Raw genomic sequence first — 26,459 nt, 5'->3', positions numbered from 1 at the left:
CATACTGAAACACAGAGACAGAGTCAGTTTCTATACTAAACCACATGTATAGTCAGTTTCCATACTGAAACAGAGACAGAGTCAGTTTCTATACTAAACCACATGTATAGTCAGTTTCCATACTGAAACACAGAGACAGAGTCAGTTTCTATACTAAACCACATGTATAGTCAGTTTCCATACTGAAACAGAGACAGAGTCTGTTTCTATACTAAACCACATGTATAGTCAGTTTCCATACTGAAACACAGAGACAGAGTCAGTTTCTATACTAAACCACATGTATAGTCAGTTTCCATACTGAAACACGAGACAGAGTCTGTTTCTATACTAAACCACATGTATAGTCAGTTTCCATACTGAAACACAGAGACAGAGTCAGTTTCTATACCAAACCACATGTATAGTCGGTTTCCATACTGAAACAGAGACAGAGTCAGTTTCTATACTAAACCACATGTATAGTCAGTTTCCATACTGAAACACAGAGACAGAGTCAGTTTCTATACTAAACCACATGTATAGTCAGTTTCCATACTGAAACACGAGACAGAGTCTGTTTCTATACTAAACCACATGTATAGTCAGTTTCCATACTGAAACAGAGACAGAGTCTGTTTCTATACTAAACCACATGTATAGTCAGTTTCCATACTGAAACAGAGACAGAGTCAGTTTCTATACTAAACCACATGTATAGTCAGTTTCCATACTGAAACACAGAGACAGAGTCTGTTTCTATACTAAACCACATGTATAGTCAGTTTCCATACTGAAACACAGAGACAGAGTCTGTTTCTATACTAAACCACATGTATAGTCAGTTTCCATACTGAAACACAGAGACAGAGTCTGTTTCTATACTAAACCACATGTATAGTCAGTTTCCATACTGAAACACAGAGACAGAGTCTGTTTCTATACTAAACCACATGTATAGTCAGTTTCCATACTGAAACAGAGACAGAGACAGTTTCTATACTAAACCACATGTATAGTCAGTTTCCATACTGAAACACAGAGACAGAGTCTGTTTCTATACTAAACCACATGTATAGTCAGTTTCCATACTGAAACACAGAGACAGAGTCTGTTTCTATACTAAACCACATGTATAGTCAGTTCCCATACTGAAACAGAGACAGGGTCTGTTTCTATACTAAACCACATGTATAGTCAGTTTCCATACTGAAACACAGAGAGAGCTCAGTCAGTTTCCATACTGAAACACAGAGAGAGAGTCAGTTTCTATACTAAACCACATGTATAGTCAGTTTCCATACTGAAACAGAGACAGAGTCAGTTTCTATACTAAACCACATGTATAGTCAGTTTCCATACTGAAACACAGAGAGAGAGTCAGTTTCCATACTGAAACACAGAGAGAGAGTCAGTTTCTATACTAAACCACATGTATAGTCAGTTTCCATACTGAAACAGAGACAGAGTCAGTTTCTATACTAAACCACATGTATAGTCAGTTTCCATACTGAAACAGAGACAGAGTCAGTTTCTATACTAAACCACATGTATAGTCAGTTTCCATACTGAAACACAGAGAGAGCAGTCAGTTTCCATACTGAAACACAGAGAGAGTCAGTTTCTATACTAAACCACATGTATAGTCAGTTTCCATACTGAAACAGAGACAGAGTCTGTTTCTATACTAAACCACATGTATAGTCAGTTTCCATACTGAAACACAGAGACAGAGTCTGTTTCTATACTAAACCACATGTATAGTCAGTTTCCATACTGAAACACAGAGACAGAGTCTGTTTCTATACTAAACCACATGTATAGTCAGTTTCCATACTGAAACACAGAGACAGAGTCTGTTTCTATACTAAACCACATGTATAGTCAGTTTCCATACTGAAACACAGAGACAGAGTCTGTTTCTATACTAAACCACATGTATAGTCAGTTTCCATACTGAAACACAGAGACAGAGTCTGTTTCTATACTAAACCACATGTATAGTCAGTTTCCATACTGAAACACAGAGACAGAGTCTGTTTCTATACTAAACCACATGTATAGTCAGTTTCCATACTGAAACAGAGACAGAGACAGTTTCTATACTAAACCACATGTATAGTCAGTTTCCATACTGAAACACAGAGACAGAGTCTGTTTCTATACTAAACCACATGTATAGTCAGTTTCCATACTGAAACACAGAGACAGAGTCTGTTTCTATACTAAACCACATGTATAGTCAGTTCCCATACTGAAACAGAGACAGGGTCTGTTTCTATACTAAACCACATGTATAGTCAGTTTCCATACTGAAACACAGAGAGAGAGTCAGTTTCCATACTGAAACACAGAGAGAGAGTCAGTTTCTATACTAAACCACATGTATAGTCAGTTTCCATACTGAAACAGAGACAGAGTCAGTTTCTATACTAAACCACATGTATAGTCAGTTTCCATACTGAAACACAGAGAGAGAGTCAGTTTCTATACTAAACCACATGTATAGTCAGTTTCCATACTGAAACAGAGACAGAGTCAGTTTCTATACTAAACCACATGTATAGTCAGTTTCCATACTGAAACAGAGACAGAGTCAGTTTCTATACTAAACCACATGTATAGTCAGTTTCCATACTGAAACACAGAGAGAGAGTCAGTTTCCATACTGAAACACAGAGAGAGTCAGTTTCTATACTAAACCACATGTATAGTCAGTTTCCATACTGAAACAGAGACAGAGTCAGTTTCTATACTAAACCACATGTATAGTCAGTTTCCATACTGAAACACAGAGACAGAGTCAGTTTCTATACCAAACCACATGTATAGTCGGTTTCCATACTGAAACAGAGACAGAGTCAGAGAGACAGAGAGAGAGTCAGTTCAGAGATTCAGAGCCAGACAGGGTGAGTTCCTATACATTGATCCATGGTGTGTGAGTCGGGGGGTCTATACATTGATCCATGGTGTGTGAGTCGGGGGGTCTATACATTGATCCATGGTGTGTGAGTCGGGGGGTAAGCTGAGTGTTACTCAGAGAACCTGCTGCTACTCTGAGATAAAGCCATTCGTACATGTCCTCCGAGAGTTAGGGAGGCGTGGGAACAGATCATCATCATTACAGTGTAACCTACATACATGATAGGACATGATGATGTGAAGATGCTGTGTGTGGTGTGGTTGTGGTGTGGTTGTGGTATGGTTGTGGTATGGTTGTGGTATGGTTGTGGCATGCTGTCATATTGTTGCAGACTCTCACCTTGTCCAAAGTATTTGCCCCTTTGGGATAAAATACAGTTTTTTTTTATTGAATTGTTTGAGGTATTCCCCAGTGAAGGAGGGGTCTGGTAGCCAGCGTAGGGTTAGTGGTAGAGTTAGGTGAGGTGTAGTTACCTGGTTGAGGTATTCCCCAGTGAAGGAGGGGTCTGGTAGCCAGCGTAGGGTTAGTGGTAGAGTTAGGTGAGGTGTAGTTACCTGGTTGAGGTATTCCCCAGTGAAGGAGGGGTCTGGTAGCCAGCGTAGGGTTAGTGGTAGAGTTAGGTGAGGTGTAGTTACCTGGTTGAGGTACTTCCCAGTGAAGGAGGGGTCTGGTAGCCAGCGTAGGGTTAGTGGTAGAGTTAGGTGAGGTGTAGTTACCTGGTTGAGGTACTTCCCAGTGAAGGAGGGGTCTGGTAGCCAGCGTAGGGTTAGTGGTAGAGTTAGGTGAGGTGTAGTTACCTGGTTGAGGTACTTCCCAGTGAAGAAGGTCTGGTAGCCAGCGTAGGGTTAGTGGTAGAGTTAGGTGAGGTGTAGTTACCTGGTTGAGGTATTCCCCAGTGAAGGAGGGGTCTGGTAGCCAGCGTAGGGTTAGTGGTAGAGTTAGGTGAGGTGTAGTTACCTGGTTGAGGTACTTCCCAGCGAAGAAGGTCTGGTAGCCAGCGTAGGGTTAGTGGTAGAGTTAGGTGAGGTGTAGTTACCTGGTTGAGGTACTTCCCAGCTGAAGAAGGTCTGGTAGCCAGCGTAGGGTTAGTGGTAGAGTTAGGTGAGGTGTAGTTACCTGGTTGAGGTACTTCCCAGTGAAGGAGGGGTCTGGTAGCCAGCGTAGGGTTAGTGGTAGAGTTAGGTGAGGTGTAGTTACCTGGTTGAGGTAGCGAAGAAGGTCTGGTAGCCAGCGTAGGGTTAGTGGTAGAGTTAGGTGAGGTGTAGTTACCTGGTTGAGGTACTTCCCAGCGAAGAAGGTCTGGTAGCCAGCGTAGGGTTAGTGGTAGAGTTAGGTGAGGTGTAGTTACCTGGTTGAGGTACTTCCCAGTGAAGGAGGGGTCTGGTAGCCAGCGTAGGGTTAGTGGTAGAGTTAGGTGAGGTGTAGTTACCTGGTTGAGGTACTTCCCAGCGAAGAAGGTCTGGTAGCCAGCGTAGGGTTAGTGGTAGAGTTAGGTGAGGTGTAGTTACCTGGTTGAGGTATTTTCCAGCGAAGAAGGTCTGGTAGCCAGCGTAGGGTTAGTGGTAGAGTTAGGTGAGGTGTAGTTACCTGGTTGAGGTACTTTCCAGCGAAGAAGGTCTGGTAGCCAGCGTAGGGTTAGTGGTAGAGTTAGGTGAGGTGTAGTTACCTGGTTGAGGTATTTCCCAGCGAAGGAGGGGTCTGGTAGCCAGCGTAGGGTTAGTGGTAGAGTTAGGTGAGGTGTAGTTACCTGGTTGAGGTACTTCCCAGCGAAGAAGGTCTGGTAGCCAGCGTAGGGTTAGTGGTAGAGTTAGGTGAGGTGTAGTTACCTGGTTGAGGTATTTTCCAGCGAAGAAGGTCTGGTAGCCAGCGTAGGGTTAGTGGTAGAGTTAGGTGAGGTGTAGTTACCTGGTTGAGGTACTTCCCAGCGAAGAAGGTCTGGTAGCCAGCGTAGGGTTAGTGGTAGAGTTAGGTGAGGTGTAGTTACCTGGTTGAGGTACTTTCCAGCGAAGAAGGTCTGGTAGCCAGCGTAGGGTTAGTGGTAGAGTTAGGTGAGGTGTAGTTACCTGGTTGAGGTATTTTCCAGCGAAGAAGGTCTGGTAGCCAGCGTAGGGTTAGTGGTAGAGTTAGGTGAGGTGTAGTTACCTGGTTGAGGTATTTCCCAGCGAAGAAGGTCTGGTAGCCAGCGTAAGCCTGCAGTAGAGCAGGGAAGGTCTGGGGCTCTTGGGTCTTCTGCCAGGCCGGGCTGCTGCAGTTCCCTTCCAGAGTGTTGTTGATCACATGGTGGTTATGGGGATACTTCCCTGTTAGGATGCTGGCTCTGCTGGGACAGCACAGTGGGCTGGCTACAAACTGGAGAGAACACAACAAGATACCCCCATCAGGTAAGATAACCCAAACTCTAACTAAGTGTTAGGATGCTGGCTACAAACTGGAGAGAACACAACAAGATACCCCCATCAGGTAAGATGACCCAAACTCTAACTAAGTGTTAGGATGCTGGCTACAAACTGGAGAGAACACAACAAGATACCCCCATCAGGTAAGATAACCCAAACTCTAACTAAGTGTTAGGATGCTGGCTACAAACTGGAGAGAACACAACAAGATACCCCCATCAGGTAAGATAACCCAAACTCTAACTAAGTGTTAGGATGCTGGCTACAAACTGGAGAGAACACAACAAGATACCCCCATCAGGTAAGATAACCCAAACTCTAACTAAGTGTTAGGATGCTGGCTCTGCTGGGACAGCACAGTGGGCTGGCTACAAACTGGAGAGAACACAACAAGATACCCCCATCAGGTAAGATAACCCAAACTCTAACTAAGTGTTAGGATGCTGGCTCTGCTGGGACAGCACAGTGGGCTGGCTACAAACTGGAGAGAACACAACAAGATACCCCCATCAGGTAAGATAACCCAAACTCTAACTAAGTGTTAGGATGCTGGCTCCCACTACAAACTGGAGAGAACACAACAAGATACCCCCATCAGGTAAGATAACCCAAACTCTAACTAAGTGTTAGGATGCTGGCTACAAACTGGAGAGAACACAACAAGATACCCCCATCAGGTAAGATAACCCAAACTCTAACTAAGTGTTAGGATGCTGGCTCTGCTGGGACAGCACAGTGGGCTGGCTACAAACTGGAGAGAACACAACAAGATAACCCCATCAGGTAAGATAACCCAAACTCTAACTAAGTGTTAGGATGCTGGCTCTGCTGGGACAGCACAGTGGGCTGGCTACAAACTGGAGAGAACACAACAAGATACCCCCATCAGGTAAGATAACCCAAACTCTAACTAAGTGTTAGGATGCTGGCTCTGCTGGGACAGCACAGTGGGCTGGCTACAAACTGGAGAGAACACAACAAGATACCCCCATCAGGTAAGATAACCCAAACTCTAACTAAGTGTTAGGATGCTGGCTACAAACTGGAGAGAACACAACAAGATACCCCCATCAGGTAAGATGACCCAAACTCTAACTAAGTGTTAGGATGCTGGCTACAAACTGGAGAGAACACAACAAGATACCCCCATCAGGTAAGATAACCCAAACTCTAACTAAGTGTTAGGATGCTGGCTACAAACTGGAGAGAACACAACAAGATACCCCCATCAGGTAAGATAACCCAAACTCTAACTAAGTGTTAGGATGCTGGCTCTGCTGGGACAGCACAGTGGGCTGGCTACAAACTGGAGAGAACACAACAAGATACCCCCATCAGGTAAGATAACCCAAACTCTAACTAAGTGTTAGGATGCTGGCTACAAACTGGAGAGAACACAACAAGATACCCCCATCAGGTAAGATAACCCAAACTCTAACTAAGTGTTAGGATGCTGGCTCAAACTGGAGAGAACACAACAAGATACCCCCATCAGGTAAGATAACCCAAACTCTAACTAAGTGTTAGGATGCTGGCTCTGATGGGACAGCACAGTGGGCTGGCTACAAACTGGAGAGAACACAACAAGATACCCCTCCACACACAACCATCAGGTAAGATAACCCAAACTCTAACTAAGTGTTAGGATGCTGGCTCTGCTGGGACAGCACAGTGGGCTGGCTACAAACTGGAGAGAACACAACAAGATACCCCCATCAGGTAAGATAACCCAAACTCTAACTAAGTGTTAGGATGCTGGCTACAAACTGGAGAGAACACAACAAGATACCCCCCATCAGGTAAGATAACCCAAACTCTAACTAAGTGTTAGGATGCTGGCTACAAACTGGAGAGAACACAACAAGATACCCCCATCAGGTAAGATAACCCAAACTCTAACTAAGTGTTAGGATGCTGGCTCTGCTGGGACAGCACAGTGGGCTGGCTACAAACTGGAGAGAACACAACAAGATACCCCCATCAGGTAAGATAACCCAAACTCTAACTAAGTGTTAGGATGCTGGCTACAAACTGGAGAGAACACAACAAGATACCCCCATCAGGTAAGATAACCCAAACTCTAACTAAGTGTTAGGATGCTGGCTCTGCTGGGACAGCACAGTGGGCTGGCTACAAACTGGAGAGAACACAACAAGATACCCCCATCAGGTAAGATAACCCAAACTCTAACTAAGTGTTAGGATGCTGGCTACAAACTGGAGAGAACACAACAAGATACCCCCATCAGGTAAGATAACCCAAACTCTAACTAAGTGTTAGGATGCTGGCTCTGCTGGGACAGCACAGTGGGCTGGCTACAAACTGGAGAGAACACAACAAGATACCCCCATCAGGTAAGATAACCCAAACTCTAACTAAGTGTTAGGATGCTGGCTCTGCTGGGACAGAGCTCGAGCTGACAGGAACAGGAAAACCAGGCCTACTGGCTGTAGAATGGCCTGAGCAGAGATATTATGATAGAATTCCACTCAGCATGTCTCCTGGTGTCAAAGTCTAACTTCTGTTTTGTTTTCAGATTTAAAAACTGTAAAACAGGTCAAATATCTGCTTCGTCGGGTGCTAGACCATGGTTGATCATGCGTTGGAAATATTATTAACCAGGATACTCACAGCGTTGGAGACCAACCCTAACCCCTAACTCTGACCCCAAGGCCCTCCAGAGGGTGGTGAAGACTGTCCAGGACATCACTGGGACCGTGCTCCCACCCATCCAGGACATCCCTGGGACCGTGCTCCCACCCATCCAGGACATCACTGGGACCGTGCTCCCAGCCATCCAGGACATCACTGGGACCGTGCTCCCACCCATCCAGGACATCACTGGGACCGTGCTCCCACCCATCCAGGACATCACTGGGACCGTGCTCCCACCCATCCAGGACATCACTGGGACCGTGCTCCCAGCCATCCAGGACATCACTGGGACCGTGCTCCCAGCCATCTAGGACATCACTGGGACCGTGCTCCCACCCATCCAGGACATCACTGGGACCGTGCTCCCACCCATCCAGGACATCCCTGGGACCGTGCTCCCACCCATCCAGGACATCACTGGGACCGTGCTCCCACCCATCCAGGACATCACTGGGACCGTGCTCCCACCCATCCAGGACATCACTGGGACCGTGCTCCCACCCATCCAGGACATCACTGGGACCGTGCTCCCACCCATCCAGGACATCACTGGGACTGTGCTCCCACCCATCCAGGACATCACTGGGACCGTGCTCCCACCCATCCAGGACATCACTGGGACCGTGCTCCCACCCATCCAGGACATCACTGGGACCGCGCTCCCACCCATCCAGGACATCACTGGGACCGTGCTCCCACCCATCCAGGACATCACTGGGACCGTGCTCCCACCCATCCAGGACATCACTGGGACCGTGCTCCCACCCATCCAGGACATCACTGGGACCGTGCTCCCACCCATCCAGGACATCACTGGGACCGTGCTCCCACCCATCCAGGACATCACTGGGACCGTGCTCCCACCCATCCAGGACATCACTGGGACCGTGCTCCCACCCATCCAGGACATCCCTGGGACCGTGCTCCCACCCATCCAGGACATCACTGGGACCGTGCTCCCACCCATCCAGGACATCACTGGGACCGTGCTCCCACCCATCCAGGACATCACTGGGACCGTGCTCCCACCCATCCAGGACATCACTGGGACCGTGCTCCCACCCACTCCAGGACATCACTGGGACCGTGCTCCCACCCATCCAGGACATCACTGGGACCGTGCTCCCACCCATCCAGGACATCACTGGGACCGTGCTCCCACCCACCCATCCAGGACATCACTGGGACCGTGCTCCCACCCATCCAGGACATCACTGGGACCGTGCTCCCACCCATCCAGGACATCACTGGGACCGTGCTCCCACCCATCCAGGACATCACTGGGACCGTGCTCCCACCCATCCAGGACATCACTGGGACCGTGCTCCCACCCATCCAGGACATCTACTCAAAATGTTGCCTGAGAAAGGCCCGCAGCATCATCAAGGACCCAACACACCCTCCAGCCACGAGCTGTTCTCTCCCTTACCGTCTGGCGGACGGTATCGGAGCATGAGGTCTGATACCAACAGGCTCAGAGACTGTTTCTATCTACAAGCCATCAGACTGCTGAACACTTGAACTGGACTGGCCACCTGCTGATTCTCCGCACCTCAGCACATCCCAGCTGCTGCTACCAGACTCTTATTCTACTGCTCAGTTTATACACTGCCCCCATCCCCCCCTTCCCCAATACACATGGAAATATTGGACTAGAAATAGTTCCTTCCTGTATTATGCTAAATTGTTACTTCTATTCTACTACCATTTCCTTTATGTTCCTGTTATTGTTGTTGTTCCCTGTGTGACCCCGCTCCATCCCACTGTCCTGTTATTGTTGTTCCCTGTGTGATCCCGCTCCACCCCACTGTCCTGTTATTGTTGTTCCCTGTCTGACCCCGCTCCACCCCACTGTCCTGTTGTTGTTGTTCCCTGTCTGACCCCGCTCCACCCCACTGTGACCCCGCTCCACCCCACTGTCCTGTTATTGTTGTTCCCTGTCTGAACCCGCTCCACCCCACTGTCCTGTTATTGTTGTTCCCTGTGTGATCCCGCTCCACCCCACTGTCCTGTTATTGTTGTTCCCTGTCTGACCCCGCTCCACCCCACTGTCCTGTTGTTGTTGTTCCCTGTCTGACCCCGCTCCACCCCACTGTGACCCCGCTCCACCCCACTGTCCTGTTATTGTTGTTCCCTGTCTGACCCCGCTCCACCCCACTGTCCTGTTATTGTTGTTCCCTGTGTGACCCCGCTCCACCCCACTGTCCTGTTATTGTTGTTCCCTGTCTGACCCCGTTCCACCCCACTCTGACCCCGCTCCACCCCACTGTCCTGTTATTGTTGTTCCCTGTGTGACCCCGCTCCACCCCACTGTCCTGTTATTGTTGTTCCCTGTGTGACCCCGCTCCACCCCACTGTCCTGTTATTGTTGTTCCCTGTGTGACCCCGCTCCACCCCACTGTCCTGTTGTTGTTGTTCCCTGTCTGACCCCGCTCCACCCCACTGTCCTGTTATTGTTGTTCCCTGTCTGACCCCGCTCCACCCCACTGTCCTGTTATTGTTGTTCCCTGTGTGACCCCGCTCCACCCCACTGTCCTGTTATTGTTGTTCCCTGTCTGACCCCGCTCCACCCCACTGTCCTGTTATTGTTGTTCCCTGTCTGACCCCGCTCCACCCCACTGTCCTGTTATTGTTGTTCCCTGTCTGACCCCGCTCCACCCCACTGTCCTGTTATTGTTGTTCCCTGTGTGACCCCGCTCCACCCCACTGTCCTGTTATTGTTGTTCCCTGTGTGACCCCGCTCCACCCCACTGTCCTGTTATTGTTGTTCCCTGTCTGACCCCGCTACACCCCACTGTGACCCCGCTCCACCCCACTGTCCTGTTATTGTTGTTCCCTGTCTGACCCCGCTCCACCCCACTGTGACCCCGCTCCACCCCACTGTCCTGTTATTGTTGTTCCCTGTCTGACCCCGCTCCACCCCACTGTGACCCCGCTCCACCCCACTGTCCTGTTATTGTTGTTCCCTGTCTGACCCCGCTCCACCCCACTGTCCTGTTATTGTTGTTCCCTGTCTGACCCCCGCTCCACCCCACTGTCCTGTTATTGTTGTTCCCTGTCTGACCCCGCTCCACCCCACTGTCCTGTTATTGTTGTTCCCTGTCTGACCCCGCTCCACCCCACTGTCCTGTTATTGTTGTTCCCTGTCTGACCCCGCTCCACCCCACTGTCCTGTTATTGTTGTTCCCTGTCTGACCCCCGCTCCACCCCACTGTCCTGTTATTGTTGTTCCCTGTGTGACCCCGCTCCACCCCACTGTCCTGTTATTGTTGTTCCCTGTCTGACCCCGCTCCACCCCACTGTGACCCCGCTCCACCCCACTGTCCTGTTATTGTTGTTCCCTGTCTGACCCCGCTCCACCCCACTGTCTTTTTTCCCGACCCCGCTCCACCCCACTGTCCTGTTATTGTTGTTCCCTGTGTGACCACGCTCCACCCCACTGTCCTGTTATTGTTGTTCCCTGTCTGACCCCGTTCCACCCCACTCTGACCCCGCTCCACCCCACTGTGACCCCGCTCCACCCCACTGTCCTGTTATTGTTGTTCCCTGTGTGACCCCGCTCCACCCCACTGTCCTGTTATTGTTGTTCCCTGTGTGATCCCGCTCCACCCCACTGTCCTGTTATTGTTGTTCCCTGTCTGACCCCGCTCCACCCCACTGTGACCCCGCTCCACCCCACTGTCCTGTTATTGTTGTTCCCTGTCTGACCCCGCTCCACCCCACTGTGACCCCGCTCCACCCCACTGTCCTGTTATTGTTGTTCCCTGTCTGACCCCGCTCCACCCCACTGTCCTGTTATTGTTGTTCCCTGTCTGACCCCGCTCCACCCCACTGTCCTGTTATTGTTGTTCCCTGTCTGACCCCGCTCCACCCCACTGTCCTGTTATTGTTGTTCCCTGTGTGACCCCGCTCAACCCCACTGTCCTGTTCTTGTTGTTCCCTGTCTGACCCCGCTCCACCCCACTGTCCTGTTATTGTTGTTCCCTGTCTGACCCCGCTCCACCCCACTGTGACCCCGCTCCACCCCACTGTCCTGTTATTGTTGTTCCCTGTCTGACCCCGCTCCACCCCACTGTCCTGTTATTGTTGTTCCCTGTCTGACCCCGCTCCACCCCACTGTCCTGTTATTGTTGTTCCCTGTCTGACCCCGCTCCACCCCACTGTCCTGTTATTGTTGTTGTTCCCTGTCTGACCCCGCTCCACCCCACTGTCCTGTTATTGTTGTTCCCTGTGTGACCCCGCTCCACCTCACTGTCCTGTTATTGTTGTTCCCTGTCTGACCCCGCTCCACCCCACTGTGACCCCGCTCCACCCCACTGTCCTGTTATTGTTGTTCCCTGTCTGACCCCGCTCCACCCCACTGTCCTGTTATTGTTGTTCCCTGTGTGACCCCGCTCCACCTCACTGTCCTGTTATTGTTGTTCCCTGTCTGACCCCGCTCCACCCCACTGTGACCCCGCTCCACCCCACTGTGACCCCGCTCCACCCCACTGTCCTGTTATTGTTGTTCCCTGTCTGACCCCGCTCCACCCCACTGTCCTGTTATTGTTGTTCCCTGTGTGACCCCGCTCCACCCCACTGTCCTGTTATTGTTGTTCCCTGTCTGACCCCGCTCCACCCCACTGTCCTGTTATTGTTGTTGTTCCCTGTCTGACCCCGCTCCACCCCACTGTGACCCCGCTCCACCCCACTGTCCTGTTATTGTTGTTCCCTGTCTGACCCCGCTCCACCCCACTGTCCTGTTATTGTTGTTCCCTGTCTGTACCCCGCTCCACCCCACTGTGACCCCGCTCCACCCCACTGTCCTGTTATTGTTGTTCCCTGTCTGACCCCGCTCCACCCCACTGTCCTGTTATTGTTGTTCCCTGTCTGACCCCGCTCCACCCCACTGTCCTGTTATTGTTGTTCCCTGTGTGACCCCGCTCCACCCCACTGTCCTGTTATTGTTGTTCCCTGTGTGACCCCGCTCCACCCCACTGTCCTGTTATTGTTGTTCCCTGTGTGACCCCGCTCCACCCCACTGTCCTGTTATTGTTGTTCCCTGTGTGACCCCGCTCCACCCCACTGTCCTGTTATTGTTGTTCCCTGTCTGACCCCGCTCCACCCCACTGTCCTGTTATTGTTGTTCCCTGTCTGACCCCGCTCCACCCCACTGTCCTGTTATTGTTGTTCCCTGTCTGACCCCGCTCCACCCCACTGTCCTGTTATTGTTGTTCCCTGTCTGACCCCGCTCCACCCCACTGTCCTGTTATTGTTGTTCCCTGTCTGACCCCGCTCCACCCCACTGTCCTGTTATTGTTGTTCCCTGTGTGACCCCGCTCCACCCCACTGTCCTGTTATTGTTGTTCCCTGTCTGACCCCGCTCCACCCCACTGTCCTGTTATTGTTGTTGTTACCTGTGTGACCCCGCTCCACCCCACTGTCCTGTTATTGTTGTTCCCTGTCTGACCCCGCTCCACCCCACTGTCCTGTTATTGTTGTTCCCTGTCTGACCCCGCTCCACCCCACTGTCCTGTTATTGTTGTTCCCTGTGTGACCCCGCTCCACCCCACTGTCCTGTTATTGTTGTTCCCTGTCTGACCCCGCTCCACCCCACTGTCCTGTTATTGTTGTTCCCTGTCTGACCCCGCTCCACCCCACTGTCCTTTTTTCCTCTGACCCCGCTCCACCCCACTGTCCTGTTATTGTTGTTCCCTGTCTGACCCCGCTCCACCCCACTGTCCTGTTATTGTTGTTCCCTGTCTGACCCCGCTCCACCCCACTGTCCTGTTATTGTTGTTCCCTGTCTGACCCCGCTCCACCCCACTGTCCTGTTATTGTTGTTCCCTGTGTGACCCCGCTCCACCCCACTGTCCTGTTATTGTTGTTCCCTGTCTGACCCCGCTCCACCCCACTGTCCTGTTATTGTTGTTGTTACCTGTGTGACATTTGATTTGGTTTGATGACCGAGTCGCATTACCACGGTAACCTCCCGCCCTTAAAGGGGCAGGTGACATTTTTTGTCTCATCTGTGATATTTTGGTTAAAAGTAATTAAACAATATACCACATGACTTCTTACTAGTAATACATTTATTGTTTCAGAAACATTACAAAGCATGTTTTTTTAGTGTTTTGTTGGTGTAATATTTGTGAAAAGCAATATGTGTGCAGGTAGTAAATCTGAGTGACACAGTGGCTGGTGGACCCAAACATGTATTTTAGGCCCTGCCACTCCAACTACAAAACAGCTGCAGTCAACCCATCTTTAAAAAGCCTGGCCTGGACACCACCATCCAGCTGCAGTCAACCCATCTTTAAAAAAGCCTGGCCTGGACTCCACCATCCGCCCCATTTCCAACCTCCCCTTCCTTATGAAGACTCTGGAGCTAACCCTAACCCTAACCCTGGCCTGGACTCCACCATCCGCCCCATTTCCAACCTCCCCTTCCTTATGAAGACTCTGGAGCTAACCCTAACCCTGGCCTGGACTCCACCATCCGCCCCATTTCCAACCTCCCCTTCCTTATGAAGACTCTGGAGCTAACCCTAACCCTAACCCTGGCCTGGACACCACCATCCACCCCATTTCCAACCTCCCCTTCCTTATGAAGACTCTGGAGCTAACCCTAACCCTAACCCTGGCCTGGACTCCACCATCCGCCCCATTTCCAACCTCCCCTTCCTTATGAAGACTCTGGAGCTAACCCTAACCCTAACCCTGGCCTGGACACCACCATCCACCCCATTTCCAACCTCCCCTTCCTTATGAAGACTCTGGAGCTAACCCTAACCCTGGCCTGGACTCCACCATCCGCCCCATTTCCAACCTCCCCTTCCTTATGAAGACTCTGGAGCTAACCCTAACCCTAACCCTGGCCTGGACTCCACCATCCGCCCCATTTCCAACCTCCCCTTCCTTATGAAGACTCTGGAGCTAACCCTAACCCTAACCCTGGCCTGGACTCCACCATCCGCCCCATTTCCAACCTCCCCTTCCTTATTAAGACTCTGGAGCTAACCCTAACCCTAACCCTGGCCTGGACACCACCATCCGCCCCATTTCCAACCTCCCCTTCCTTATGAAGACTCTGGAGCTAACCCTAACCCTAACCCTGGCCTGGACTCCACCATCCGCCCCATTTCCAACCTCCCCTTCCTTATGAAGACTCTGGAGCTAACCCTAACCCTAACCCTGGCCTGGACTCCACCATCCACCCCATTTCCAACCTCCCCTTCCTTATAAAAGCCTGGCCTGGACTCCACCATCCACCCCATTTCCAACCTCCCCTTCCTTATGAAGACTCTGGAGCTAACCCTAACCCTAACCTTGGCCTGGACACCACCATCCGCCCCATTTCCAACCTCCCCTTCCTTATAAAAGCCTGGCCTGGACTCCACCATCCGCCCCATTTCCAACCTCCCCTTCCCTATTAAGACTCTGGAGCTAACCCTAACCCTGGCCTGGACTCCACCATCCGCCCCATTTCCAACCTCCCCTTCCTTATGAAGACTCTGGAGCTAACCCTAACCCTGGCCTGGACTCCACCATCCGCCCCATTTCCAACCTCCCCTTCCCTATTAAGACTCTGGAGCTTACGGTTGCCTCCCAATTCCAAACCCACCCGCTAATCAACAACCTGTTGGAGCCCCTCCAGTCTGGTTTCCGCCCCATCCACAGTACTGAAACCGCCCTCCTCAAAGTGATCAATGACCTCCTGACCTCTGCTGATGCTGGTACCCTCAACATCCTGATTCTCCTGGACCTGAGTGCTGCTTTTGACACAGTGAGCCATCAGATCCTCCTCACCAGGGTTGAGGGCATGGGTGTTGAGGGCACCGCACTCTCCTGGCTACAATCATACCTCACAAACCGGACCCACTATATCTCACTCAATGGCCACACCTCAGACTCAGCTGCAGTTCTACAGGGTGTCCCCCAGGGCTCTGACTCAGCTGCAGTTCTACAGGGTGTCCCCCAGGGCTCTGACTCAGCTGCAGGTCTACAGGGTGTCCCCCAGGGCTCTGACTCAGCTGCAGGTCTACAGGGTGTCTCCCAGGGCTCAGACTCAGCTGCAGGTCTACAGGGTGTCCCCCAGGGCTCAGACTCAGCTGCAGTTCTACAGGGTGTCCCCCAGTGCTCAGACTCAGACTCAGCTGCAGTTCTACAGGGTGTCCCCCAGGACTCAGACTCAGCTGCAGTTCTACAGGGTGTCCCCCAGGGCTCAGACTCAGCTGCAGTTCTACAGGGTGTCCCCCAGGGCTCTGACTTAGCTGCAGTTCTACAGGGTGTCCCCCAGGGCTCAGACTCAGCTGCAGTTCTACAGGGTGTCCCCCAGGGCTCTGACTCAGCTGCAGGTCTACAGGGTGTCCCCCAGGGCTCAGACTCAGCTACAGTTCTACAGGGTGTCCCCCAGGGCTCTGACTCAGCTGCAGTTCTACAGGGTGTCCCCCAGGGCTCAGACTCAGACTCAGCTGCAGGTCTACAGGGTGTCCCCCAGGGCTCTGACTCAGCTGCAGTTCTACAGGGTGTCCCCCAGGGCTCTGACTCAGCTGCAGTTCTACAGGGTGTCCCCCAGGGCTCAGACTCAGCTAAAGTTCTACAGGGTGTCCCCCAGGGCTCTGACTCAGCTGCAGTTCTACAGGGTGTCCCCCAGGGCTCTGACTCAGCTGCAGGTCTACAGGGTGTCCCCCAGGGCTCTGACTCAGCTGCAGGTCTACAGGGTGTCCCCCAGGACTCAGACTCAGACTCAGCTGCAGTTCTACAGGGTGTCCCCCAGGGCTCAGACTCAGCTGCAGTTCTACAGGGTGTCCCCCAGGGCTCAGACTCAGCTGCAGGTCTACAGGGTGTCCCCCAGGGCTCTGACTCAGCTGCAGTTCTACAGGGTGTCCCCCAGGGCTCAGACTCAGACTCAGCTGCAGTTCTACAGGGTGTCCCCCAGGGCTCAGACTCAGACTCAGCTACAGTTCTACAGGGTCCCCCCCCAGGACTCAGACTCAGCTGCAGGTCTACAGGGTGTCCCCCAGGGCTCTGACTCAGCTGCAGTTCTACAGGGTGTCCCCCCAGGGCTCAGACTCAGCTGCAGGTCTACAGGGTGTCCCCCAAGGTTCAGACTCAACTGCAGTTCTACAGGGTGTCCCCCAGGACTCAGACTCAGCTACAGTTCTACAGGGTGTCCCCCAGGACTCAGACTCAGCTGCAGTTCTACAGGGTGTCCCCCAGGGCTCAGACTCAGCTGCAGTTCTACAGGGTGTCCCCCAGGACTCAGACTCAGCTGCAGGTCTACAGGGTGTCCCCCAGGGCTCTGACTCAGCTGCAGTTCTACAGGGTGTCCCCCAGGGCTCTGACTCAGCTGCAGTTCTACAGGGTGTCCCCCAGGACTCAGACTCAGCTACAGGTCTACAGGGTGTCCCCCAGGACTCTGACTCAACTACAGTTCTACAGGGTGTCCCCCAGGGCTCTGACTCAGCTACAGGTCTACAGGGTGTCCCCCAGGACTCAGACTCAGCTACAGTTCTACAGGGTGTCCCCCCAGGGCTCAGACTCAGCTGCAGGTCTACAGGGTGTCCCCCAGGGCTCTGACTCAGCTGCAGTTCTACAGGGTGTCCCCCAGGGCTCTGACTCAGCTGCAGTTCTACAGGGTGTCCCCCAGGGCTCTGACTCAGCTGCAGTTCTACAGGGTGTCCCCCCAGGGCTCAGACTCAGCTGCAGGTCTACAGGGTGTCCCCCAGGGCTCTGACTCAGCTACAGTTCTACAGGGTGTCCCCCAGGTCTAAAGGGTGTCCCCCAGGGCTCAGACTCAGCTACAGTTCTACAGGGTGTCCCCCAAGGCTCAGACTCAGCTGCAGTTCTACAGGGTGTCCCCCAGGGCTCAGACTCAGCTGCAGTTCTACAGGGTGTCCCCCAGGTCTACAGGGTGTCCCACAGGGCTCAGACTCAGCTACAGTTCTACAGGGTGTCCCCCAGGTCTACAGGGTGTCCCCCAGGGCTCAGACTCAGCTACAGTTCTACAGGGTGTCCCCCAAGGCTCAGACTCAGCTGCAGTTCTACAGGGTGTCCCCCAGGACTCAGACTCAGCTGCAGTTCTACAGGGTGTCCCCCAGGACTCAGACTCAGCTACAGTTCTACAGGGTGTCCCCCAGGGCTCTGACTCAGCTGCAGTTCTACAGGGTGTCCCCCAGGGCTCAGACTCAGCTGCAGTTCTACAGGGTGTCCCCCAGGGCTCTGACTCAGCTACAGTTCTACAGGGTGTCCCCCAGGGCTCAGACTCAGACTCAGCTGCAGTTCTACAGGGTGTCCCCCAGGACTCAGACTCAGCTACAGTTCTACAGGGTGTCCCCCAGGGCTCTGACTCAGCTACAGGTCTACAGGGTGTCCCCCAGGGCTCTGACTCAGCTACAGTTCTACAGGGTGTCCCCCAGGGCTCTGACTCAGCTACAGGTCTACAGGGTGTCCCCCAGGGCTCTGACTCAGCTGCAGTTCTACAGGGTGTCCCCCAGGGCTCTGACTCAGCTGCAGTTCTACAGGGTGTCCCCCAGGGCTCTGACTCAGCTACAGGTCTACAGGGTGTCCCCCAGGACTCAGACTCAGCTGCAGTTCTACAGGGTGTCCCCCAGGGCTCTGACTCAGCTGCAGTTCTACAGGGTGTCCCCCAGGGCTCTGACTCAGCTGCAGTTCTACAGGGTGTCCCCCAGGGCTCTGACTCAGCTGCAGTTCTACAGGGTGTCCCCCAGGGCTCTGACTCAGCTGCAGTTCTACAGGGTGTCCCCCAGGGCTCTGACTCAGCTACAGTTCTACAGGGTGTCCCCCAGGGCTCTGACTCAGCTACAGGTCTACAGGGTGTCCCCCAGGGCTCTGACTCAGCTGCAGTTCTACAGGGTGTCCCCCAGTTCTACAGGGTGTCCCCCAGGACTCAGACTCAGCTACAGTTCTACAGGGTGTCCCCCAAGGCTCAGACTCAGCTACAGTTCTACAGGGTGTCCCCCAGGGCTCTGACTCAGACTCAGCTGCAGGTCTACAGGGTGTCCCCCAGGACTCAGACTCAGCTACAGGTCTACAGGGTGTCCCCCAGGGCTCAGACTCAGCTACAGTTCTACAGGGTGTCCCCCAGGGCTCTGACTCAGCTACAGTTCTACAGGGTGTCCCCCAGGGCTCAGACTCAGCTGCAGTTCTACAGGGTGTCCCCCAGGGCTCTGACTCAGCTACAGGTCTACAGGGTGTCCCCCAGGGCTCTGACTCAGCTGCAGTTCTACAGGGTGTCCCCCAGGACTCAGACTCAGCTACAGTTCTACAGGGTGTCCCCCAGGGCTCTGACTCAGCTACAGGTCTACAGGGTGTCCCCCAGGGCTCTGACTCTGACTCAGCTACAGTTCTACAGGGTGTCCCCCAGGGCTCTGACTCTGACTCAGCTGCAGTTCTACAGGGTGTCCCCCAGGGCTCAGACTCAGCTACAGTTCTACAGGGTGTCCCCCAGGGCTCTGACTCAGCTGCAGTTCTACAGGGTGTCCCCCAGGGCTCAGACTCAGCTGCAGTTCTACAGGGTGTCCCCCAGGGCTCAGACTCTGACTCAGCTACAGTTCTAAAGGGTGTCCCCCAGGACTCAGACTCAGCTGCAGTTCTACAGGGTGTCCCCCAGGTCTACAGGGTGTCCCCCAGGACTCAGACTCAGCTACAGTTCTACAGGGTGTCCCCCAGGGCTCTGACTCAGCTACAGTTCTACAGGGTGTCCCCCAGGGCTCTGACTCAGCTACAGGTCTACAGGGTGTCCCCCAGGGCTCTGACTCTGACTCAGCTACAGTTCTACAGGGTGTCCCCCAGGGCGCTGACTCAGACTCAGCTACAGTTCTACAGGGTGTCCCCCAGGGCTCTGACTCAGCTGCAGTTCTACAGGGTCTCCCCCAGGGCTCTGACTCAGACTCAGCTGCAGGTCTACAGGGTGTCCCCCAGGACTCAGACTCAGCTGCAGGTCTACAGGGTGTCCCCCAGGGCTCAGACTCAGCTGCAGTTCTACAGGGTGTCCCCCAGGACTCAGACTCAGCTGCAGGTCTACAGGGTGTCCCCCAGGGCTCAGACTCAGCTGCAGTTCTACAGGGTGTCCCCCAGGACTCAGACTCAGCTACAGGTCTACAGGGTGTCCCCCAGGGCTCTGACTCAGACTCAGCTACAGTTCTACAGGGTGTCCCCCAGGGCTCTGACTCAGCTGCAGTTCTACAGGGTGTCCCCCAGGGCTCTGACTCAGACTCAGCTGCAGGTCTACAGGGTGTCCCCCAGGACTCAGACTCAGCTGCAGGTCTACAGGGTGTACCCCAGGGCTCAGACTCAGCTGCAGTTCTACAGGGTGTCCCCCAGGGCTCAGACTCAGCTGCAGTTCTACAGGGTGTCCCCCAGGACTCAGACTCAGACTCAGCTGCAGTTCTACAGGGTGTCCCCCAGGGCTCTGACTCAGCTACAGTTCTACAGGGTGTCCCCCAGGACTCAGACTCAGACTCAGCTGCAGTTCTACAGGGTGTCCCCCAGGGCTCTGACTCAGCTGCAGTTCTACAGGGTGTCCCCCAGGGCTCAGACTCAGCTGCAGTTCTACAGGGTGTCCCCCAGGGCTCTGACTCAGCTACAGTTCTACAGGGTGTCCCCCAGGGCTCAGACTCAGCTGCAGTTCTACAGGGTGTCCCCCAGGGCTCTGACTCAGCTGCAGTTCTACAGGGTGTCCCCCAGGGCTCTGACTCAGCTACAGGTCTACAGGGTGTCCCCCAGGACTCAGACTCAGCTGCAGTTATACAGGGTGTCCCCCAGGGCTCAGACTCAGCTACAGTTCTACAGGGTGTCCCCCAGGGCTCTGACTCAGCTGCAGTTCTACAGGGTGTCCCCCAGGTCTACAGGGTGTCCCCCAGGACTCAGACTCAGCTACAGTTCTACAGGGTGTCCCCCAGGGCTCTGACTCAGCTACAGTTCTACAGGGTGTCCCCCAGGGCTCTGACTCAGCTACAGTTCTACAGGGTGTCCCCCAGGGCTCAGACTCAGCTGCAGTTCTACAGGGTGTCCCCCAAGGCTCAGACTCAGCTGCAGTTTTACAGGTTGTCCCCCAGGGCTCAGACTCAGCTGCAGGTCTACAGGGTGTCCCCCAGGGCTCTGACTCAGCTGCAGTTCTACAGGGTGTCCCCCAGGACTCAGACTCAGCTGCAGTTCTACAGGGTGTCCCCCAGGGCTCAGACTCAGCTACAGGTCTACAGGGTGTCCCCCAGGGCTCTGACTCAGACTCAGCTACAGTTCTACAGGGTGTCCCCCAGGGCTCTGACTCAGCTGCAGTTCTACAGGGTGTCCCCCAGGGCTCTGACTCAGACTCAGCTGCAGGTCTACAGGGTGTCCCCCAGGACTCAGACTCAGCTGCAGGTCTACAGGGTGTCCCCCAGGGCTCAGACTCAGCTGCAGTTCTACAGGGTGTCCCCCAGGGCTCAGACTCAGCTGCAGTTCTACAGGGTGTCCCCAGGACTCAGACTCAGCTGCAGGTCTACAGGGTGTCCCCCAGGGCTCAGACTCAGCTGCAGTTCTACAGGGTGTCCCCCAGGGCTCAGACTCAGCTGCAGGTCTACAGGGTGTCCCCCAGGGCTCAGACTCAGCTGCAGTTCTACAGGGTGTCCCCCAGGACTCAGACTCAGACTCAGCTGCAGTTCTACAGGGTGTCCCCCAGGGCTCTGACTCAGCTACAGTTCTACAGGGTGTCCCCCAGGGCTCAGACTCTGACTCAGCTGCAGTTCTACAGGGTGTCCCCCAGGACTCAGACTCAGACTCAGCTGCAGTTCTACAGGGTGTCCCCCAGGGCTCTGACTCAGCTGCAGTTCTACAGGGTGTCCCCCAGGGCTCAGACTCAGCTGCAGTTCTACAGGGTGTCCCCCAGGGCTCTGACTCAGCTGCAGTTCTACAGGGTGTCCCCCAGGGCTCAGACTCAGCTGCAGGTCTACAGGGTGTCCCCCAGGGCTCAGACTCAGCTGCAGTTCTACAGGGTGTCCCCCAAGGCTCAGACTCAGCTGCAGTTCTACAGGGTGTCCCCCAGGACTCAGACTCAGCTGCAGGTCTACAGGGTGTCCCCCAGGACTCAGACTCAGCTGCAGTTCTACAGGGTGTCCCCCAGGGCTCTGACTCAGCTACAGTTCTACAGGGTGTCCCCCAGGGCTCAGACTCAGCTGCAGTTCTACAGGGTGTCCCCCAGGGCTCTGACTCAGCTGCAGTTCTACAGGGTGTCCCCCAGGGCTCAGACTCAGCTGCAGTTCTACAGGGTGTCCCCCAGGGCTCTGACTCAGCTGCAGTTCTACAGGGTGTCCCCCAGGGCTCAGACTCAGCTGCAGGTCTACAGGGTGTCCCCCAGGGCTCTGACTCAGCTGCAGTTCTACAGGGTGTCCCCCAGGGCTCAGACTCAGCTGCAGGTCTACAGGGTGTCCCCCAGGGCTCAGACTCAGCTGCAGGTCTACAGGGTGTCCCCCAGGGCTCTGACTCAGCTGCAGTTCTACAGGGTGTCCCCCAGGGCTCAGACTCTGACTCAGCTGCAGGTCTACAGGGTGTCCCCCAGGGCTCTGACTCAGCTGCAGTTCTACAGGGTGTCCCCCAGGTCTACAGGGTGTCCCCCAGGACTCTGTGCTGGGTCCCTTACTCTTCATCATCTACGTCCTCCATCTTGTTCAGATCCTCCGTCACTTCAACCTTCACTTCCACTGCTATGCCGATGACACCCAGATCTACCTCAGCACCAAATCCCTCCTCAACCCACCTCTGACCCACACTGAATCCTGCCTCTCTACAATAAAACATGGATGAAACAAAACTCTCTCAAGCTCAACAGTGATAAAACAACAAAAGTCCTCCTCATAGGCACCAAGTCCACCCTCACCAACCCTGGCAACCTCACCAAACCTGGCAACCTCACCAAACCTGGCAACCTCACCAAACCACCCTCACCAAACCACCCTCACCAAACCACCCTCACCAAACCTGGCAACCTCACCAAACCACCCTCACCAAACCACCCTCACCAAACCTTGCAACCTCACCATTGACGACACCACTGTCTCTCCCTCCATGCAATGCAACCTTAGTGTCTCCTTTGACCACCGCATAAGACAGACAGTCAAGTCCTCATTCTTCCACCTCCACAACACTGTCAAAGCCAGACCCTCCCTCTCCAGTTCTGCTGCTGAAACCCTCAGACATGCATTCATCTCCTCCAGAAGGAACCTGCCAGTAAGCATTTCGTTGGACGATGTACACCATGCGTATCCCGTACATACGGCTAATACAACTTGAAACTTGACCAGGATACTCAACAGCGTTGGAGACCAACCCTAACCCCTTAACTCTGACCAGGATACTCACAGCGTTGGAGACCAACCCTAACCCCTTAACTCTGACCAGGATACTCAACAGCGTTGGAGACCAACCCTAACCCCTTAACTCTGACCAGGATACTCACAGCGTTGGAGACCAACCCTAACCCCTTAACTCTGACCAGGATACTCAACAGCGTTGGAGACCAACCCTAACCCCTTAACTCTGACCAGGATACTCAACAGCGTTGGAGACCAACCCTAACCCCTTAACTCTGACAAGGATACTCACAGCGTTGGAGACCAACCCTAACCCCTTAACTCTGAACGGGATACTCACAGCGTTGGAGACCAACCCTAAGCCCTTAACTCTGAACGGGATACTCACAGCGTTGGAGACCAACCCTAACCCCTTAACTCTGAACGGGATACTCACAGCGTTGGAGACCAACCCTAAGCCCTTAACTCTGAACGGGATACTCACAGCGTTGGAGACCAACCCTAACCCCTTAACTCTGAACGTGGATACTCACAGCGTTGGAGACCAACCCTAACCCCTTAACTCTGAACGGGATACTCACAGCGTTGGTGAAGGAGATCCCTGCATCACCAATCAGCTTCTTGGTCTTGTTCAGTGGGGTCTGAAGAAACACAATACAGGGGTTAGAATGACGTCCCATTCTGAAACCTCAGCTCACAGACAAACCTGTTCAGGGAACTTATTTCACACTGCTCTGTCATCCTCATAGACATCTGCCTGTTCTAAACTTTAGAATAATAACGTCAGAAAATGTAGCTGAATTACATCAAACAGGATCATAAGATTCTCCTGGCCAGACTTCTAGTAGACCTACTCAACACTCTGGACTAGTTCCGGTGAGGAGAGAGACTAGCTGCCAAATACCTGGACTGTGAGAGCAGGCCCCTGCTACAGAATAGGGTGAGAACAGAACTAACTGAAAACAATGGATGTTTGACTTGGGATTTAGGCTGGTTTAGAGAGGAGGAACTAATCCCGTGTTTATGAAGGGCCTGGTCATCTGCTGTAGCGCTGGAACCGTATGTATCAAGAGTCTCAGAGTAGGATTGCCTGATCAAGGATCAGGTCCCCCCCTCTCCATGTAATCTTATTAATTATGGAGAAAAAAACTCAAACTGATCCTATACCAGCAGCACTCCTCCTCTGACACATACAGTCATGATGTGATTGTTCTGTAGGCTGATGAGATCAGGGACATGATTAGGCTAGGCAGGCCTGAGGGGGTAGATAACCGAGCAGGTCATGATCAACACACCCTCAACATAGCTGGCCTATATGGGATGGCTAGGCTATCCGGCTAACGTTAGCTAAATGTAAACACTGCGCCCATCAGCCCACAGCAGTCCAACTTAACGTTAGTTCTTCCAACATACCACCAATAGATTCAACTAATGTTGTAAACTCATTTACCATGCCCCCAATAGCGACGTCCAGGTCATCGGTGAGGATCAAAACAATGTTGGGTCTGTGATACCACTTGGCAACAACACAACATCGGTTATTCAATAGCAAAGTGACGCAGATTACGAGTAAATTAAATAACGTTGGCAGACTTAACCGGACCGAGGCCATTTTCACTGTGAAATTAAAAACAGTCCAGACTGCGTCTTCTCGCTGCGATTCCTAAATTGCTAAAAACGTGAAACGTAGTTAGGAAAATGTTCCTGTAAAGGGATTAGAATGACACCCCTGTAAAGCAGGCGAGAATAAGTAAGGACACGGATTTTTACACTCCTTCAGAATAAGAGTCAAATCAAATCAGGTTTTATTTATACAGCACATTTCAGACATGGAATGCAACGCAATAGAGTACCACAGTATGAGTCATATTACCCATAAACCCTAGTGGTCAAACAAGGAAATGGTTCTAATCATTTTTTTTCCCATAGGGGATTTTAGAAACCCTTAAAATAAGGGCTGTTTTGATAACCGTGTAAATATCTCTAGGACAAGGTGCCTTGCGGAGGTTGCGGTTAATTGCGGAAGACACATTTTAGTTGAACGCATTCAGTTGTTCAACTGATTAGGTATCCCCTTTCCCCTCTAATTAGCTACATCCTCATATTGATGGTTAGAAAAGGCCTTTTACACATTTAAATCAAGAATTCCAACAGCATGCTTGGCAAAAACTGCTGGGGTTTCAAACAACAATTAATTATGTAGCCTAATATAGCCCAGGCTTCAATCATATCCGTGTAAATTAGAGTTGAATTTTTTCCCGGTATTTTACAAATGTTCCATCCTGAGAATAAATAACTTTTCTCGCTGGGTAACCCGGTATTTCCCGCCAAAGCAGAAGTGTCATTCAAAAGCATTATAAAGCATATAAATATGTCTGGATTTGATTAGAGCTTTGATCAGTATGAAAATTAAAACCTGATGCTACCTGAGCCTGATGAGCCATATATTAAATACATTTGATTATTTAGCCCTACATTAATGACATTTAATGAGCCCAAACCCAAGCCACAAAAAGCCCAAATTATTGTGCTGTTATCCAATACATATATGGGCAACTGCACATTAGGCATGACAGAAAAACATAAAAGCCCATAGATGTAGCTAGCTATATAAAGCCCATAGATGTAGCTAGCTATATAAAGCCCATAGATGTAGCTAGCTATATAAAGCCCATAGATGTAGCTAGCTATATAAAGCCCATAGATGTAGCTAGCTATATAAAGCCCATAGATGTAGCTCGCTATATAAAGCCCATAGATGTAGCTAGCTATATAAAGCCCATAGATGTAGCTCGCTATATAAAGCCCATAGATGTAGCTAGCTATATAAAGCCCATAGATGTAGCTCGCTATATAAAGCCCATAGATGTAGCTCGCTATATAAAGCCCATAGATGTAGCTAGCTATATAAAGCCCATAGATGTAGCTAGCTATATAAAGCCCATAGATGTAGCTCGCTATATAAAACCCATAGATGTAGCTAGCTATATAAAGCCCATAGATGTAGCTAGCTATATAAAGCCCATAGATGTAGCTAGCTATATAAAGCCCATAGATGTAGCTCGCTATATAAAGCCCATAGATGTAGCTAGCTATATAAAGCCCATAGATGTAGCTCGCTATATAAAGCCCATAGATGTAGCTAGCTATATAAAGCCCATAGATGTAGCTCGCTATATAAAACCCATAGATGTAGCTAGCTATATAAAGCCCATA

The 26,459-nt window shown here is 52.2% G+C and overlaps 1 protein-coding gene across 1 annotated transcript; it reads right to left on the bottom strand.

The window, feature by feature from the left end:
- Positions 1-4,664: 4,664 nt before the first annotated feature.
- On the bottom strand, positions 4,665-25,035 carry LOC123488759 (N-acetylglucosamine-6-sulfatase-like). The gene is made up of 3 exons (XM_045219561.1): positions 24,694-25,035; positions 23,825-23,884; positions 4,665-5,251 (listed from the first exon to the last, which is right to left on the bottom strand). Exons 1-3 carry the CDS (start codon positions 24,853-24,855, stop codon positions 4,883-4,885), a joined length of 591 nt encoding a protein of 196 aa, XP_045075496.1. The 5' UTR covers positions 24,856-25,035; the 3' UTR covers positions 4,665-4,882.
- Between the last annotated feature and the right edge of the window lie 1,424 nt (positions 25,036-26,459).

The sequence above is a fragment of the Coregonus clupeaformis genome, unplaced genomic scaffold, assembly GCF_020615455.1.
Source record: "Coregonus clupeaformis isolate EN_2021a unplaced genomic scaffold, ASM2061545v1 scaf2480, whole genome shotgun sequence".
In the NCBI taxonomy this organism is placed as follows: Eukaryota; Metazoa; Chordata; class Actinopteri; order Salmoniformes; family Salmonidae; genus Coregonus; species Coregonus clupeaformis.
Note: the sequence above shows the minus strand (reverse complement) of the source record. Positions and strands in the feature narration are given on the sequence as shown.

Coding starts and splice junctions, on each gene's coding strand:
- LOC123488759 (XM_045219561.1), bottom strand. CDS start 24,855: ATGGCCTCGGTCCGGTTAAGTCTGCCAACGTTATTTAATTTACTCGTA. Junction 23,885..24,693: donor ACGTCGCTATTGGGGGCATG/GTAAATGAGTTT, acceptor GTGTTTCTTCAG/ACCCCACTGAACAAGACCAA. Junction 5,252..23,824: donor GGATCTCCTTCACCAACGCT/GTGAGTATCCCG, acceptor TGTTCTCTCCAG/TTTGTAGCCAGCCCACTGTG.